General features: G+C 44.3%; 1 protein-coding gene across 1 annotated transcript in view; it reads left to right on the top strand.

Annotated features, from left to right (window-relative positions):
• LOC141102650 (uncharacterized) overlaps positions 1–18,732 on the top strand; it is a 58,359-nt gene extending 39,627 nt beyond the window's left edge. Inside the window, exons 18-25 of the mRNA XM_073591557.1 lie at positions 844–1,102; positions 3,516–3,670; positions 7,873–7,920; positions 9,731–10,016; positions 10,186–10,340; positions 11,640–11,672; positions 12,677–12,709; positions 18,060–18,732. Of these exons, the coding sequence (XP_073447658.1) occupies positions 844–1,102; positions 3,516–3,670; positions 7,873–7,920; positions 9,731–10,016; positions 10,186–10,340; positions 11,640–11,672; positions 12,677–12,709; positions 18,060–18,667 (1,577 nt within the window). The 3' untranslated portion in view covers positions 18,668–18,732. The remainder of the gene's footprint in view (positions 1–843; positions 1,103–3,515; positions 3,671–7,872; positions 7,921–9,730; positions 10,017–10,185; positions 10,341–11,639; positions 11,673–12,676; positions 12,710–18,059) is intronic.
• The last annotated feature ends 780 nt before the right edge of the window (positions 18,733–19,512 follow it).

Below are 19,512 nucleotides of genomic sequence, written 5' to 3'. Positions count from 1 at the left end.
TCGATGCTATAAAAATGCACTCATTACTGTATAAATGTCACTGGCAGGGAAGGGGTCAACACTAGGGGGAGATCAAGGGGTTAAATGAGTTCCCTAGAGTGGAGTGTTTCTAACTGTGGAGGGGGGGGACTGAATAGAGGAGGAGCCAGATCGCTGTTCCTACTTACTCCCTAGGGAACTCATTTAACCCCTTGATCGCCCCCTAGTGTTAACCCCTTCCCTGCCTACTTAGTAGGAACAGACGATCTGTTTCTTCTCTCCTTTCCTTTTACATACACAAATCCCCGTTCTGGTTCTGGGGCCCATGATCGCGGGTGGCTGGCAGACATGCGCATTGCGTCCCCCACCATGCAGCAAGCGCGCTTGCTATGGCTCTTAAGGGAGTCACCGTACAGCTATGACAATTTGCGGGAATATGCCAACCTGCCGCCGTATGATGGCGACGGCTGGTCGGCAAGTGGTTAAGGTAAAAAAATGTTTAGGCCATAGAAACACTTTAAAGTGGATACAATTATATTAAAAAAAATTGAATTTACAATAAATAATGTTCTTTCTTTTTACTTTCCCCCTATTGAACACACCTACTGAAGTCCAAGTTGACTTCAATGTATCTTTTAATATGTACGGGGTTGTCCGGTGCTCCTCGCTATTTGGTGAACTATTAGGAATTAAACTTGACTGGGTTCTAACAAAAGGTTTTGGTTTTAGATAAACTTTAAGAGATCAGTTGTCTCCGTTTGTATTCTTAGACTGGAATTTTCCATCATAAGTTTAAAGTTTCGGATGATAATAATAATTTCACCAATATTAATAATATTAATAGATATTTTGTATCTTCTTCAGCACCCAATGTAGCCCCTAGCGGTGAGACCTCCCAGTCCAGCACAGATAGAGGTGACTCCAGCAAAGCCATCGATGGCCTCCTATCCACCTGTACTCGGACCACAGAGGAAAGAGATCCCTGGTTGACTCTGGACCTGAAATCCACCCACAAAGTCTTCTTCATCGCATTGACCAGTAAGAAGAACTCCGACCCCGAAAGTCTTGAAGGAGCCGAGATCCACGTAGGAAACTCAGCTGTGGGCTGGAAGAAGAACCCAGTGTACGTCTCACATTCAATCACTACTTATTTTAGCTATGAAAGTGAAGGGTGTTCATGAGACACTACAGGTCGTTCGCACCAAGTGCTGCCAACACACCATAACGCATTAAAAAAAACGCGCATGACCCTTTTATCACCAAGGCAGCACAACGTAACGCAACGTAACGAAAACTTTAACCACTTTTTGCCTGGGCCGATTCTGACATGTTAAAACCTGCATTTTTTTGCAAGAAAATGACATAGAACCCCTCCCCCCAAATGTATATTGTTTGAAAGCAGAAGCCCTGAAGAATAAGATGGTGGCTGTCGCAAATTGTGGTGCTCACCCCCAAAAGGGCCCGCTGATTTGGTCCCAGGGTCCCCTCCACAATAGGTGCACTAGCAGCCAGGCGCACAGTCTCAGTCATTTGTCTAGCTCAATAATTAGTCTAGGGGTATCCTTTTGAAAACCTGAACCTGGATGGGGTGTAGGACAACCATGGGATACTCCAGTAAAGTTAAGTAGTAACTTGAGGACTCCTATTCCTCCTCTCAAAGATTCTTAGCACAGTCCTTGCAGCAGCAAAGCCAGGGACACCAAGAGCAATGCCCACTTTTAGTACAAGCTGACTCTGATACAAGAGGAACAGCAGTAGCACACAGTCACTGGAATCTCATAAATGTCTGTGGATAGTTGGATGCCTCCTTCCAACATCTTCCAGACATTTCTTCCATAAACTCTTCAGACCAGATCCCAAAAAAGAGAATCCCTAATGCCGCGTACACACGGGCGGACTTTTCGACCAAATTGGTCCGACGGTCTTTCCGACGGACTTTCGACTGACTTTTGACGGACTTCCGAAGGACTTTTGAACGAACGGACTTGCCTACACACGATCACACCAAAGTCCGACAGATTCGTACGTGATGACGTACAACTGGACTAAAATAAGGAAGTTGATAGCCAGTAGCCAATAGCTGCCCTAGCGTGGGTCTTCATCTGTCGGACTAGCATACAGACGAGCGGATTTTTCGACCGGACTCGAGTCCATTGGAAAGATTTGAAACATGTTCCAAATCTAAAGTCCATCAGATTTTCGACCGAAAAAGTCAGCTGCAGGTCCGATGGAGCCCACACACGGTCGGATTGTCCGCCGGATTTGGTCCGTCAGACCAGTCTGGTCGAAAAGTCTGCTCATGTGTACGCGGTATAAGTCAGCATCAGCAAAGTTCAACAGAATAGCCCCCCCCCCAGCTGGCACCACTGGACAAATATATATACATATGCCACAAGACCAATGATAATGCAATACACGATGCAATTCAAAATACAGCAAGCTAAGGATAAGGATAAAACTGCAGTTAATGAAGGATTTTAAATGTCCATGACAATTGGTCAATGTAGTTCAAAATAACCGGAATGTCTCTGTGTAAAAACCAGCGCTGAGGGCAAGCTTTTCAGGTGAGCGAAGTCAGCTCTATAGATGAACATGGGAAAAAGACAAGAGAAAAGCGCCTCTGAGTGCAGGTATTTATTGGTTACAAATGCATATAATCCACACTTACAGGGAGTTAAGAGAAGAAGAACTCCGAAAGGGGACAACTCCTGGAACGGTCTCGACGTCCATGACGTGGATCAGCAATGGAGTAACCCTGTAGGGGTAGCCGCGGTCCCCCGTGAGGAGAAACAAACAGCTGGACTGGATGGAAGTCCTGTGATCTGACAAGGCGCTCGCTGGCGTATGACGTCAACAGAGTGGAAAGGAACACAATGCGTTTCAGAGCATTGTAGACAATATAGCATGAGAACATTCGATGTTGCCCTATTTTTACAGAATGAATATACACTACTTGTAGTTTGGATGGATGAACATCTATGCAAATATTGTTTTTTTTAAATATGCTCCTAAGAATCTTCTGCAGTAAAGGATTGTAACCTGCCTTGTGGTGCTGTTCTTTACAATGTACACAGCTCAGTGTATAATATCAACATCTCTTGGGAGGAATGAGGTACGTCATCTCGGCGCGGCCAAAATTCCCAAACCCAGGTGAAGAGTTTGGTGCCAGGGAGAGAGCTTGGGGATGTCATATCACTGAAGGGGAGGTCTTGCTTCAAGGCCCCTTTTATGCCATGATTTATAAAGCACATTGAGGCATTTGTCATTGTTTTATTGGTGCCAATTCATATCTGTACTGGGCGTTGATGCGCATTGGCCAAAAAAGTCTGTTTTTCAATTGGTTGATGTGCATTACAAGGGTTTTGGATGGCAGCGCAAGTCTACAGATGAAAAAAAAAAATGTCAGCTCAAACAACATCCACTGTACTTTACAAAGTGATAGTCTTTTTTTGAGTGATACATCAAAACAGTGTAATAAAGACATAAATGTCCATATAAACATTGAAATCACCACCATTGTCCTCCTTATCCAACAGGTGTGGGACGGTGTCTTCCATGGGCCCTGGAGCAACGTTCTCTTTTAAGTGCGATGGGATGGAGGGGCGTTACGTCACTGTCGTCATTCCGGATAAGGACAAACGTCTCGAATTATGTGAAGTTCAGGTGTTCGGCCTCTCCATTGATACCCCCAGTAAGTTTTACTGTATTGTTTAACCAGTTCTGCTCTCACTCCTCTACAAACCCTGTGGAGCAGAGTCATTTTTACCTTTACATCATGGGCCTGTTTATTTAGTATGTGGTGCTCACCTCCTGCTAAAGGGCCCTCTGATTTGGTTCCAAGGTCCTCTCCCCAATAAGGGCACTAGCAGCCAGGAACACAATCTCTACCACTCTTCTGGCTCACTTGAACTTACAGGGTAAGGGGTACAGGGTAACTGTGGGATACTCCAGTAGCATTAAGTATTGACTTGAGGACTTCTGTCTTCCTCTCAAAGATTCCTAGCACAGTCCTTGCAGCAGCAAATGATGGGCTGAGCTATACAGGGACACCAAGAGCAATGTCCACTTTTCGTACAGGCTAACTCCGATAGCAGCAGCTATCAGACACCAGTCTGTACTCACAAATGTCTCTGGATAGTTGGATGTCTCCTTCCAATATCTTCCAGACATTTCTCCCATGAACTCTTCAGACCAGATCCCCAAAAAAGAAAGTTCCTCAGTCAGCTCTAGCAAAGTTCAGTAGAATAGCTCCCCCAGCTAGCACAGCTGGGACCTTGATGAGCAAATGAAGAAGCACAGCTGGACTACCCAGAAGGGCAGCAGCCCCCCTAGGCTGGGCTCCTCTCCTTCTGGACAAGAACCTTCTGCTCCAGGACTCAAGCTATTTATACACTCTCACATCCACCTACTGGGCACCCTCCCCCCCTAGGGATTGGCTGGGACCACATAAGTAGTCATGCTGTAGATTTGACTCTCCCAGCCCACCACTTTCCAGAACCATCCAGAAGGCAGGGGGAAGCAGTCAAAGCCATAGCCTGTGAAACTCAGAGCAGACCAAAGCAACCACAAGCAGCTTCAGTGATTACAGGAGAGCTAAAGAACCAAATTTCCCTAACCTAACATCTAAGTAGGAGAGTGCTACAAGTAATTACATTGTCAAGTGCACTAGCAGCCAGGCACACAGTCTCTAGCACTCTTCTGGCTCACTTGAACTTGGATGGGGTACAGGGTAACTGTGGGATATTCCAGTAGCGAGTATTAACTTGAGGACTTTTAGCTTCCTCTTGGAGATATCTAGCACAGTCGTTGCAGCAGCAAATGATAAGCTGGGCTAGACAGGGACACCAAGAGCAATGTCTGCTTTTAGTTCAGGTGACACCAGTCTGTACCCACAAATGTCTCTGGATAGTTGGATGGCTCCTTCCAATATCTTCCAGACATTTCTGCCATGAACTCTTCAGACCAGATCCCCCCCACAAAAAAAGTTCCTCAGTCAGCTCCAGCAAAGTTTAGTAGAATAGCCCCCCAGCTAGCACAACTGGGACCTATATCAGCAAATGGAGAAGTACAGCTGGACTGCCCAGAAGGGCAACAGCCCCCCCCCACGTTGGGATCCTCTCCTCCTGGACAGGAAACCCTCTGCTCGCTCCAGGCCTCAAACTATTCATACACTCTCCCAGCCACCTATTGGGCACCCTCCCCCAGGGATTGGCTGGGACCACATAAATATTCAGATTTCAGATTGTACTGTCCCAGCCACTACTTTCAAGAACGATCCAGAAGGCAGGGGGAAGCAACCAAACCCACAGCCTGTGAAATTCAGAGCAGACCAGAGCAACCACAAGCAGCTCCACTGATTACATAAACCTAGCACTTAACTAGGAGAGTGCTACAAGCAATTACATTGTCATTACTTGTGTATACTCTGATAAGCCGTAACACTATGACCACAGACAAGTGAATAATATTGATTATCTTGTTATGAAGGCACCTGACCTGAAAGTGGATGGGATATATTAGGCAGCAAATGAACATGTTGTCCCTGAAGTTGATGTGTTTATTTCCACATGCAGTGCTCCCGGACCACCAGATAGCCAAAAGTGTGAACTCCTTACCGCATTCTAATGATCCCTAAAGACTAGAGATTAAAAGCGCATAGGCCCATAAAAAAGTTCACTCCAGAGTCCGCTGCCCCTCTCCAAAGTTTTCACTCCGGTCACATCACACTTTATAAGGTTACATAACTCTCCTCAGGGATGGTAGAAAAGAACAAGGAACCATAGATATCGCTAATACTCCATATTTATTGCATATAAAATATACTTACAAGGTAAACAGAACATAACCCCTCGCTGCTGAACACCGGCAGGTGGGATGATGTCACAGGCTGCTAGCCCCACCAAATGCGTTTCGTCGACAATGGAACATCTTCAGGGAATGAGTAGGAGGCCGGTGGCACCAAATTTACATTTATATGGATGTTCGCCAATCATGTAAACAAGCTACAGCCCACAGATCCAGAGACAGAAGTTCTGCGACCACCATTTTCCCATAGCAGAGTAGATGCTGCTGCTGCTGATTAGCAAACCTGGTGCAATCCCCTTCGTTAATTAGGAGTGAGCACTGCAGTTCTCTGTTCTGCCGTGTCAGTGACAGGCACCATAGAGAACATGAGAGCTGGAGCTGCATCCTCGGATCCCTTTGCCTGTCCGTGTTCTAGACATGTGCAATTAATTTCAGTCTGAATTCTTTTTTTTTGCATAATTCGTTAATTTGGAAATATTCGAATTAACGAAAACACGTTTAACGTATTTTTCCGAAAACTACATTTCATAAATTCAAAAATTCATAAATTTGTGAACGCAAAAATTCGTAAATTGGAAAATTCGTAAATTCCTAAACTCGAAAATTCAAAAATTCGTAAATTCGTAAACTCGAAAATTCAAAAATTGGAAAATTTGAAAATCCAAAAATTCAAAAGAACGAAAATCCAAAAATAAGAAAATCCAGAATAACTAACTAACTAATAATGATAACTATTACTTACTATTAAATGATAGGTATTGGAATTTCCTTTCAAATTTTGCTGTATATGAACGTAACGATACAAATTTATCCAAAGTTACAAATTATCAGAAAAAACAAATACAGCATCTAAACGAATCGAATGTAACAAATTAGTAATAATAAATAATAATTTAAAATAATAATAATAACAACTTTTTATTATTATTATCATCATTTATTATTATTAATTTGTTACGTTCCATTCATTTAGATGCGGCATTCGTTATTTCGGATAATTTGTAACTTTGGATAAATTCGTATTCGTTACGTTCATAAACAGCTAAGTTTGAAAAGAAAAGCCAATACCTATCATTTAATAGTTAGTTATTATTAGTTAGTAAGTTATTATTTCGGATATTAGAGTTTTCGTATTTTCGAAATTTTCGATTTTCCAAATTTTTTAATTTTTTTAATTTTCGAATATCGCATCTAAATGAATGGAACATAATGAATTAAAATTTTATATATATAAGTTAGAAATGTATTCAAAATAACAAATTTCGATCATAACGAAGGACCCGAAAAACGAATGAAACGAAAACGAACACATTTTTCAGCAGTGCACGTCTACCCACTTCCACACTGGGAGGGAGGAGGAGGGTTCTTAATTCTGCAGGCTCTGCTCGTGTAGTGTGATCATTGCATGAGCAGAGAGAGGGATGGGATCTGTTTAGCTCACATTCGTAGAATAGGTCACACCTAGGGGAAATCTGCGTCACTTTTCTATATGGGAAGCTCTCGCATTCACTCTGTTAATTAGATGCAGATCTGAGCAAGTTTCTTTGTCACTCTGAAATAGAAACTCCTTGAAACACCATTTTCAAATGAACTCCAGCAAACCTACCGACCAACCTGGCAACATAGAAGTCCAAATTTGAAGGAGCAAGCCCTCAAAATGTATGGCCTCTGATCCCACCCTTCATCTGACATTGTCAAGTGGGGATTGGCCATAGCAGATATTGACCAACAGGTCCGCCTCCCCAGCTGGGAAAATTCCAAACCTCCAGAAATTATCATTCAGTCCTGACCATTCCCTACCCAGCCAGATGTAACAATCTCTGGCTACGGGCAACATTGTATTCTGTAGGAGGTCACACTGTTATTATTTGTATCCTTCCACTGGCGGCCAAATCCATTACTAGACTTTGAAGCTCCTCTGTTTCCGCATTTCTTTCCATTGTTATAGGACTTCTATGCCGGATTCTGCTGTATCCAGCACAGCTTTCTGCCATATTAAAGAGGTGGAAATAGACAATTCTGCTGGAGGTACCTACAGTATATAGTAAAAGACCAACCACTAATCTTCATTTATGTCTTTATTTTCAGGTGAAGGTTGGAATGGAGATCTTGAGCTCCAGAAACAGCATCATGGAGGTAAAAAGTCATCCAATATATTGGAATTAGCCACAAAAGAGGCCTTTAGTATAAGCCGGCCACACATTATACAATTTTCTTACTCAATTTCATTTAAATTAACCTTCAAATATGTGGTGCAAGGGCGTGCCTGACTGCATGCAAATTGAAAGTGTTTAGGTGTGACCTCATATTATATGGTTTCGGTAATTCTAAAGGAAAATTGTATAATGTATGGCCAGCCTAAGAAGCATTGAGACCACCGGGAGAGAGAGAGGAGTATAGAAGAGAGAGGAGGAGCAGAAAGAGGGAAAGAAAGGGAAAGAGTAAAGGAGAGAGAGAGAGAGAGAAGAGAGAGAGAGAGAAAGAGAAGAGAGAGGGGAGAGAAGAGAGAGGGGAGAGAAGAGAGAGGGGAGAGACAAGAGAGGGGAGAGATAAGAGAAAGAGAGAGAGGGGAGAGACGAGAGAGGGGAGAGATAAGAGAAAGAGAGAGAGGGCAGAGAAGAGAGAGGGGAGAGATAAGAGAAAGAGAGAGGGGGGAGAGAGAAGATAAAGAGAGAGAAAGAGAAGAGAGGGAGGGAGGGAGAGAGAGAGAGAGAGAGAGAGAAGAGAGAGAGAAAGAGAAGAGAGAGAGAAAGAGAAGAGAGAGGGGAGAGAAGAGAGAGGGGAGAGATAAGAGAAAGAGAGAGAGGGGAGAGAGAAGATAAAGAGAGAGAAAGAGAAGAGAGAGAGAGAGAGAGAGAGAGAGAGGAAAGGGGGAGTAAAGGGGAGAGAAAGAAGAAGAGAGAGAGAAGATTGAGAGTGAAGGAGAGAGAAAAAGGGAGGAAGTGAGAGAAAGACAATAGTAAATTCTCCCTTTCGATAGTAAAGGAGAGAAGAGAGAGCAAAGGAGGGAGGGAGGGAGACACAGAGAGTAAAAGAGAGATAAGAGAGGGTAAAGGAGAGCGAGAGGAGGGAGGGAGAGAGAGGAGAGAGGGAAGAGAGAGAGAGTAAATGAGAGAGAGAGAAAGAGAGAGAAGAAGAGAGAGAGAAAAAGAGAGAGAAAAAGAGAGAGAATAAAGAAGAGAGAGAGAAGAAAGTAAAAAAATAGAGAGGGGGCGAGAGAATTGAGTAAAGGAGAGAGAGAAGAGAAGGAGAGTAAAGAAGAAAAACAGAGAGAGGGAGTAAAGGAGAAAATGAGACAAAGACAGGAAGTAAAGGAGAGAGGGAAGAGAGAGTGAAGGAGAGAGACGAGATGGGGTAAAGGAGAGAGCGAGGATGAGAGAGAGAGAAGAGAGTAAAGAGGAGAGAGAGAAGAGAGAGAAGAGTGAGCAAAGGAGAGAGAGAGTAAAGGAGAGAGAGAGAAGAGAGAAAGAGAGAGATAGACTGAAGAGAGTAAAGGAGGCAGAAGAGAGTAAAGGAAGGAGAAGAGAGTAAAGGAGGGAGAAGGAGAGAGAGGAAGAGAGATAGAGAAGAGAATCAATGAGGGAGAGAGAGAGAGAGAAGAGAGTAAAGGGGAGAGAGAAGAGAGAGGAGAGTCAGCAAAGGAGAGAGAGAGTAAAGGAGAGAGAGAGAAGAGAGAGAAGAGAGTAAAGGAGGGAGAAGAGAGTAAGGGAGGGAGAAGAGAGTAAAGGAGAGAGACGGAGAGTGAGGAAGAGAGATAGAGAAGAGAATCAATGAGGGAGAGAGAGAAAAGGAGAGATAGAGAAGAGAATCAATGAGGGCGAGAGAGAAAAGGAGAGAGAGAGAAGAGAGCAAAGGGGGAAAATGAGGAGAGAGTTGGAGGAGAGAATGAGAGGAGAGAGATCACGAGAAGTATATTCTAATACTGTTTTCTTTTTCTATGCACAAGTCAAGAATGTGGCTCCACAAGGCCTTCCCTCCCAATCATCCTATTACACCTCCAAAGATACCCCGAGTAGAGCCATTGATGGATCCCTGCAGAGTAATTACATGCGCCGTCAGTGCACACACACTAAGTCTGAGAAGAACTCTTGGTGGAAAGTGGATTTAAAATCCACCCATCGCATCCAGTCTGTGGCCATCACCAATCGGGAGGACTGCTGTAGAGAGAGAATTAATGGTGCGGAGATCCATATTGGAAATTCTAAAGAAAATGGTGGAATTGGCAACCCCAGGTAGGTTTGTGTAATAGGTAACATCATGGAAAAGCCACAGAAACCATCAACCTGAAGTGGGCAGATATGGGCTCCAGAGAAGGAAGACGACAACCCAATTTCTAGCTTGTAAAGCAAGTCCGGAACTGCAGCTCCCATCATAACAGGATCACTTTATTCTGTCTTGCAGATGCGAAACTGTATTCAAAATGAATTATGGAGAGACCATGTCCTTTAACTGCAGAGGAATGGAGGGCCAGTACATTTCAATTAATTTGCCCAACCAAACACAATACTTAACCCTCTGTGAAGTCCAAGTCTTTGGCGAACCTGTTGCTCAAGAAGGTATAAAAAGATGAATTTTGTCATTCCCAAAAGGTGTTTTGTTTCAGATATTTAATAAGTGCCCTTGTCTTTTAAAAGTCAGCTATTTCATTGTTTTTTGAGGGATTGGGGGGGTGGAATATTTCTATTCATACTTTACAAAAAGGTATGGAACTTCTGTTTGGAACTGATAGGGGCCTCCCAAAAAAACAAAGGAGGTTTTAGATTGGTGAGGATGATGGTCAGGATGGAGAACGTACAGTATATCTGTCCATGGTCAGGGTAGAGGACATCTATCTGTACATGGACAGTATGAAGGACATTGATCTGTACATGGTCAGGATGGAGAACATACAGTATATCTGTCCATGGTCAGGGTGGAGGACAAATATCTGTATATGTTCAGGGTAGAGGACATATATCTGTTAACGAATTGGGGTGGTGGAGAACTGGACTCAAAACTTGTTGGTAGTTCTAACTGTATGGAACAATATGTTACAATATGGCAGCTCTCTATTACCCTTTGTGACCACAGTGGGGTGTCTGAGAAAGTCAACTTGTGTGGAGAAAAATGATGAGAGCACCAAGCCATAGAGATTGGTCCAAATATGTGTTTTTATTTTCCCTAAAAAAGTCAAAAGTTGACACCAACGCATTTTTTTCAGGCAGATGAACTTAGCCAATTGAAATGTCTTTTTATCTATAGTGTTTCAGTCATTTAGAAAACAATGAACATCAATTTTGAAAAGCAACTGCTAAAAAAAAACAAAAAACAAACTGTTTAATAAACTATAACCCCTGACGCATGGGATGTCAATTTTTGATAGATCCTTTTGTGTGAAGAATAAAGATTTATATCAGGACTAATTCCTACAGCTTTCCTTTCTCATCCTTCCTCTCCATACATAAATCTGTAAAGATCAGACATGAACCTCGCCATCTGCTGGTCATTACACAGCACTGCAGTGCACACACATACCCTAATCAAGTACGGTTAAATTAAAGTGCTGTAGCATTCCCCATTCCTGTTTCTTGATGCTCCACCGAATTCCGTAACACAAACTTTGCATGTCTGTGAGAGGGCAGACCCCAATAAGAATGAGGGCTTTCTTGGAGGTCTGGAGTTTGGATTGGGTTCCCCATGAAATACAGTATATCACCCTCCCCCTCCCACAATGATTCTTGAAGCATTTTAACAGTAACAATGTATTTACAATAGTTGCTACAATATTTGGGTGCATGCAAGATAGTAGAATGTTCCCTGAAGTGTTCTTCAGTTTTTTTTTGAGGTGCTCTTCTGTTGTCTTCTGTTTTGTTTAGTTGTCTCGGATCCTCAGCCCACAGCAGCTGCAGGTAAGTAGTTTTACCAATTCTTGTTCTGTTCTAAGTTGTAGTTTATTAGATACAGCAGAGGCGGCTGGTGCTCCATCGGTCGGGGGGTGGCAGACTGACCATCATGGATGCACCCCCCCCCCGTTGCTCCCGCCCACCACCACGCACCATACATACCCCCCCCCGTTGTTCCCGCCCACTACCGCGCACCATACATACCCCCCACTGTTGCTCCAGCCCACCACCACGCACCATACATACCCCCCCATTGCTCCAGCCCACCACTGTGCACCATACACACCCCCCCATCATCCAGCTCTCTTACCTTGTGCTGGCCCGCCAGTGGCGGCTTCCCCCCTCCGTGTCCCGGCCTCCTTGTCTCCCTTCTCTGTCTTAAAGCCTATGGGGATGGGTACAGCGGGCACAGCACACAGAGCGCTCCCCCGTGGCAGCTGGAGGGTCGGACTTCCCCTGCATGACATCTCCTCCCACCTCCTCGGTGGCCAATCAGAACGCTTCTCCTTTTCGGCCAATTGGTAAATGGGTCTCAGACCCGCTTCCTGATTGGCCGGGAGGAGAATCAGTGTGAAAATAGTGAATATTCATTTGCTATTATAACACAACTGGGTGGGAACAAGGGGGGGGGGCGCAGTGCTCTGCGCCCCGAGCCCACCCTATTTTGAAGCCTATTAGAGCCTCAGGATCTAATCACGTGCTGTAAAAAAAAAAATCCACCATTGGAATCTATGCGTCCGGCGTCCCTGCATGTAGATTAGGGGGGCCGGACGCATGGATAGGGGGGGGCCGCGCCCCTGCTCCCCTAATAGACAGGTCGCCACTGAGATACAGCAAAAGTAACTTACTGTTATTGATGGACCCTCTGAGTAAAACAGAATTTTATATTTACTCCTAGGAACCGCACAAGTTTTAAGTTATATTTTGAAAAATGTGAAATTATCTGTATTTGTCTACCTGCTCATTAATCCCTTACCTTTATTTTTTTTTCTTTTATATCTTTCTCCCAGGCAGTGAAGAGTCTGATAAATCGATAACGACTGGTATGTTTTGTTTTTTTTTCCAGTTACTTTATCCCCTTCCCGCCTGATGGTAAAACAAATGTTAATGCCTAAGCACAATTTTGCAACTTTGACATGCTGTAGTAAGACTGTACATATCATCACAGCTACTCTGTGCCTACAGGTGGATTATACCGGGGGAGGGGGGGGGGTTTTAAGGACAAATTGGGCTTTCATTTGGTGGTAAATAATATTGGATATCTCCTGATTTTTTTTATCAAAGGAAAACTGTCCCAAAATAGAAAATATATATATATTTTTTTTAACATTTTGCTGTATATTTCTTGTTACTACCATAACCTACCACCACAGAACAACCCAAAATAAATTCTCCTGCTCTCGACGATCGCTGCGATACCACATAAGGGTCCCCACCATGGGCCGGTCGGGTCCGCCGCACGCATAATCCCCCCCTCATGGGTCATTCGGGTCAGGTCACCAGCACAACCCAGCACAGTCGATCGATGAGCCCCGCACTTACCTAACAGGCAGCGCTTCTCTCCGGGGCGACGGCTTTGTCCCCTGCATCTCCTCCGGCGGCCTCCATGTCTCTTCCCTGCCCCGGGCCCACTCATTTTTGTGGGGCCCAAAACAGCTGCCCCTTGAGCCGGAACTGCCCACAAATAATTGATAAGTGGATTTGGGAGGGCCCAAGAAAGTGTTTGCCCAGGGTCCAATCAATATTAAAGACGGCCCTGGGTCATTGTGATAGCCAATCAGAGGCTATCACAGCGATCATGTGACTCGGAACAGGGAATTTCCGGGGTCCCAATCATTGGTACGGGACACGAGGGTCCCGGTGAGAGCCCGGTCTCTGCGGGCGCGCTCCCAGCACAAAGACAGATACTCATAGATGTGGCCCCACAGGATAAAGCCCAGTGCGGTGAGGCTGCATATAAGTGTAGTGTCGGCGTGAATGGGGTTAAAGCCCAACTCTGGACTCCACGCTAATATATGTTATACCTTATTATGCTTTTCTTGGAGGACTTCAGGCTGGTCCCATGATCAGCCTTGAACCTCTGCCATCTGCTGGTCATTATTCAGCACTGCGGCTAAGGCATATGCAAAGTGCACCCTTACCCTAATCAAGTATGCTTAAAATAAAGTTCTGTATCATCTGCCCCCATGATTGTTCTGTTATGGGGGGTAAAGGGGTGTTTGAATAGGATGTCCAAATTCTTAGAGGTTCGCAGCTTCTCCACACCAAAGGACTTGCGTTGTCTCCTTGGTTTGTAACCAGGGCTGCTGTTAGAAATCACAGCCCCCCCCCCCCGTACAACCTACCTGACCTTCTCTCCATCCTGAAGTGATCCCCCGTACCCTGCAGCAGCCGGCCGGAGGGAGAGGAGAAGACACCGTCAGCGGTGCTGGAGGGGCAAACAGGGGAGGTCCAGCAGCAGAGGGAAAGAGATTATGTACGGGAGGATTGATCAGTGTGGTGGGGGGGGGCATTTTCCCAACTTGTTCTTTCCCTGACTTAGTTGGGGTGGGCGGAACACTTTGGTGGGGGTGAGTCAGCCACGCCTCTTGACCTTTGACCTCTGGGGACATGCCTGCTGACCTTTGACCTTCGGAGGATGTCCCTAATCCAGTCCCTGAGTCCTAACCTTGTTCTTCAATCCTCCAATCCTCTCTTACAAGTCTAATATCCCCTTTAGTTACGCCCCTGCAGCAGCTGAAAGCTGGTGGGAGGGAGAAGAGATGAAGCTGCTGCAGGGAGCGAGACATACAGGGGATCGCTTCCTGTAATTCCTCCACAACCCCTCCTCTACTGCACCGGTCACCCCCCTCCTGTCCATGATCTGATTCCTCCTGTTGCCTGGGCCCCCCTGCTAAACTGATGGGGCCTGGGCCCTGTACAGGAGGACCAGTGGTGCCCCCCCCCCCTTATCGGCAGTCCTATATCTAAAGGAATCTGAGATTGAGGCGCCACCCCAATACTTAGTCGTTCAGTTATAGATCTATTTCAGGGTAAATTATCACAGATCCAATGCGTTTTGGGGCGGACAGAGAACACCCTCTTCATCAGGACTTACGTAATATATACCGGACTGATGCAAAATATGCAACTTTTTGGTCAATCTGTTGAGAAGAAAAGTCCGTCAGCAGCTGGGGGGAGGAACCATTCTTTTAAACAGCTTGGTCGCAAAACATTTATACTTTGCATCAGTCCAGTCATTACTACCTTTCATTTCAGACCCTGATGAAGGGGGTGACCCCCGGAAACGTGTGGACTGCGTGATAAAGTTTTAACCTCTTCAGACCCAGAAGGTTTTAACCCCCTTCAAGATCAGGCTATTTTTTGCGATACGGCACTGCGTTACTTTAACTGACAGTTGCGCGGTAGTGCGACGCTGTACCCAAATAAAATTGATGTCCTTTTTTCCCCACAAATAGAGCTTTCTTTTGATGGTATTTGATCACCTCTGAGGTTTTTATTTTTTGCGCTATAAACAAACAAACAGCAACAATTTTGAAAAAAAAAAAAAAAAATTTTTTACTTTCTGTTATAAAACATAAAAAAAGTAAGAAAATCGAATTTCTTCATCAATTTAGGCCAATATGTGTTCCGCTACATATTAAAAAAATCCTAATAAGTGTATATTGATTGGTTTGCGCAAAAGTTCGCGTCTACAAACTAGGGGATGTTTTTATGGAATTTTTATTTATTTTTTTACTAGTAATGGCGGCGATCAGTGATTTTTAGCGGGACTGCGACATTGCGGCAGACAAAGCAGACACTAACTGACACTTTTTTGGGGACCAGTGACACTAATACAGTGATCAGTGCTAAAAAATATGCACTGTCACTGTACTAATGACACTGGCAGGGAAGGGGTTAGCATCAGGGGCGATCAAAAGGTTAACTGTGTGCCTAGGGAGTGCTTTCTAACTGTGTGGGGGAGGGGAGGTGCTTTAACTGGGGAAAGACAGAGATCCGTGTTCTTGCTTAGCTGAAACACAAGAACGCCAACTTCACAGAACGGTGATCTGCCTCTCCTGAGAATGATCGGTGACGGCAAACATCAGGTCCGCCAGACCCGCTGATTGGCTCCTGCTGTGTCCAATCACAGCGACATCGGGTTGGCGGCGGCGCGCGCATGCACCTCAGACCCAGTCCACGAAATCACGTATAGGTACATGATTTTGCGTAGGAGGGCCGCCATGCCGCAGTATATCTGCATGGGGCGGTCCAGAAGAGGTTAATCCTACCTTGGAATAAATCTGTATCTGGATGACTATGTTTAGGTGGGGCACTTCAGTCTACATGGAGAACGGGGTCTTCTTCCCCTTTGGATCTGCTCCCAGCATTGGGCTGTTAGTGATATAAAGTGGATATAAAAAGTCTACACACCCCGGGTGGTAAAATGTCAGGTTTCTGTGATGTAAAAAAAATAAGACAAAGATAAATCATCTCAGAACTTTTTCCACCTTTAATGTGACCTATAAACTGTACAACTCAATTGAAAAACAAACTGAAATCTTTTAGGGGGGAAGTAAAAATAAAAAAATGTAATAATGTGGTTGCATAAGTGTGCACACCCTCTTATAACTGGGGGTGTAGATGTGTTCAGAATTAAGCAATCACATTCAAACCCATGTTAAATAGGAGTCAGTACACACTGGTCATCATTTAAAGTGCCTCTGATTAACCCCAAATAAAGTTCAGCTGTTCTAGTAGGTCTTTCCTGACATTTTCTTAGTCGTATCCTATAGCAAAAGCCACGGTCCTCAGAGAGCTTCCAAAGCATCAGAGGGATCTCATTGTTAGAAGGTATCAGTCAGGAGAAGGGTACAAAAGAATTTCTAAGGCATTAGATATACCATGGATCACAGTGAAGACAGTCATCATCAAGTGGAGAAAATATGGCACAACAGCGACATGACCAAGAACTGGACGTCCCTCCAAAATTAATGAAAAGACGAGAAGAAAACTGGTCAGGGAGGCTGCCAAGAGGCCTACAGCAACATTAAAGGAGCTGCAGGAATATTTGGCAAGTACTGGCTGTGTGGTGACAACAATCTCCCATATTCTTCATATGTCTGGGCTATGGGGTAGAGTGGCAAGACGGAAGCCTTTTATTACCAAGAAAAACATCCAAGCCCGGCTAAATTTTGCAAAAACACATCTGAAGTCTCCCAAAAGCATGTTGGAAAATGTGTTATGTTCTGGTGAAACCAAGGTTGAACTTTTTGGACATAATTCTAAAAGATATGTTTGGCACAAAAACAACATTGCACATCACCAAAAGAACACCATACCCACCGTGAAGCATGGTGGTGGCAGTATCATGCTTTGGGGCTGTTTTTCTTCCGTTGGAACAAGGGGCCTTAGTCAAGGTAGAGGGAATTATGAACAGTTCCAAATACCAGTCAATATTGGCACAAAACCTTCAGGCTTCTGCTAGAAAGCTGAACATGAACAGGAACTTCATCTATCATCATGACAACGACCCAAAGCTTACATCCAAATCTACAAAGTTTTGGAACGGCCCAGCCAGAGCCCAGATCTGAATCCCATTGAAAATCTATGGGGTGATCTGAAGAGGGCTGTGCACAGGAGATGTCCTCGCCATCTGACAGATTTGGAGTGTTTTTGAGCAAAAATTGCCAAGTCAAGATGTGCCATGATGATAAACTCATACCCAAAAAGACTAAGGGCTGTAACAAAATCAAAAGGTGCTTCAACAAAGTATTAGTGTAAGGGTGTGCACACTTATGCAACCAGATTATTTTCATTTTTTATTTTTACTTCCCTCCACCCAAAAGATTTCAGTTTGTGGTTCAACTGAGTTGTACGGTTTATAGGTCTCATTAGAGGTGGAAAAAGTTCTGAAATGATTTATCTTTGTCTCATTTTTTTACATCACATAAATCTGACATTTTACCACCCGGGGTGTGTAGACTTTTTATATCCACTATAGACAAGGGTTGGGGGTTAGTCCTTTGTTTGGCCCCTGAAACGCATTGGCTCTATTCAGCTATGAATTAATTTTATAAATAAACCTACCTTGGTTTCTTGGATGTTTGGCGCTCTTGATGTGTCTTGATGTAGACAACAACCAATGTACATTGAAAAATCAGTGGTATGGCTTTATTGGCCGTCTCTCCAACACTGTCTGATGTAGTAATTTAATTCAGCCACAAGATGTCCTCCGTGCTCCTGAAAACTGAGGACATCTTGTGGCTGAATTTAAGTACTGCAGAGGATAGGTCCAGAGAGGACGCAAATAAGACCATAGTAATACTTTTTTTAATAGACAGCTTAGTGTAATTTTTTTTTTGCATAATTTTGACTAATATTATCCCAATACTTACCTTCCTTTTTCAGATCTTACAGGAAAATACTTCCTGTTCCCCGAAGAAAGTGACAACAGTTACGTCGACTTGTCCCCTGCTCTGCCGCTGAAATTAAACGCCTTCTCCCTCTGCATGAAAGTGTCTTTGAATGTTTCAAGAAACAGAGAAACCATCTTATTCTCTTACCGCACTCTGTACTTTGATGAACTTAACCTATGGCAGGAAAAGTCCGGGAAGCTGGGGTTCTACATGAGCGGAGAGGGCCACATGTTCCCAAGACTGGACAGGAGCAAAGAGTGGCAGCACATCTGCCTGACGTGGGAGTCGAAGCACGGGCGCACCGAGCTGTGGGTGAACGGGAGAAGATACACCAATGGGGTTTATCGTAGGGGGCACCAGGTGCGATCGGGAGGCATTGCCATGCTCGGCCAAGACCAAGACGAGCTTGGGAGCAACTTCGAAAGATCGCAAAGCTTTGTGGGAAAAATCAAAGACCTGAACATGTGGAATAAAGTTCTGTCGCTCAAGACCCTGAAGTCAATGTTCCGGGGAAAGGAGAAAACAAAGGGGAACGTCTTCGACTGGAGCGAGCTTATGTTTTCTAAGAAAGGAAATGTGCAAGTTGTGGAGGCTGCCTGATACTTTGTACTATCTGAGTGATTGTAACTCCTAAAATGTCCCGTAATAAAATAAGATCTCAATCACTTTGGCTTATAGAATTCATTTTTTTTTTAACATTTGTAACTACTCAAAAGTTTAGCATTTCTCAAACTTTTGTTACTATGGAGGAACCCTCAGGTCTTGGGGACCCCCCCACTAAAAATATTGGATCTACAGCTCATGGTACATTAGTGTGATTAGCACATTATAAAGACTTTTAAAAAAATAATAGTGTAGCGCTGCCCTCGAGAGGGTCGCTTGTTAAATCAGTACCCCTCTGGTTGCCCTGACCCTGCAAATCCTCCGCCACCTCTGACATCCTGGGTTCATAAATTTTCTCACCTCTCTTTCCGCCCATCCAATTCCGGGCACTTTCACCACGGTGGCCAGTTCCAGTTGACTTCCTTGTTCCCCAAGCCCAACTGGTGGCAGTGACTGAGTACATCTTCTCCTTCTCTCTGGACTGGTCACAGGACTTGCTTGGGCTTCCCATGAGGGGTATCCCGGATGAGCCCCCAAATGTAGCGCTGAGGGTCGCTTGGTAAATCAGTACCCCTCTGGCAGCCCTGACCCTGCAAATCCTCCGCCACCTCTGACACCCTGGGTTCATACATTTTCTCTTGTAGTGATGATAACAATAAAATAGATACACTAGAATCGATGAAACCGATTAACTTGTTTACTTAATGAAGAGAAAATAATTAGGAAAAAATCAATACAAGTTTACAGCTTAGAATGATATTTCTTATAGAAGCATTATCAGTAACTAAATGGCAATCACATATCAGTACAAACATTCAACAGTGAGGACTATAATCTCGGTA

This window comes from Aquarana catesbeiana, linkage group LG07 (genome assembly GCF_042186555.1).
Source record: "Aquarana catesbeiana isolate 2022-GZ linkage group LG07, ASM4218655v1, whole genome shotgun sequence".
Classification (NCBI taxonomy): domain Eukaryota; kingdom Metazoa; phylum Chordata; class Amphibia; order Anura; family Ranidae; genus Aquarana; species Aquarana catesbeiana.
The sequence above is the reverse complement of the archived record's forward strand: the minus strand, read 5'-3'. Positions and strand labels throughout refer to the sequence as shown.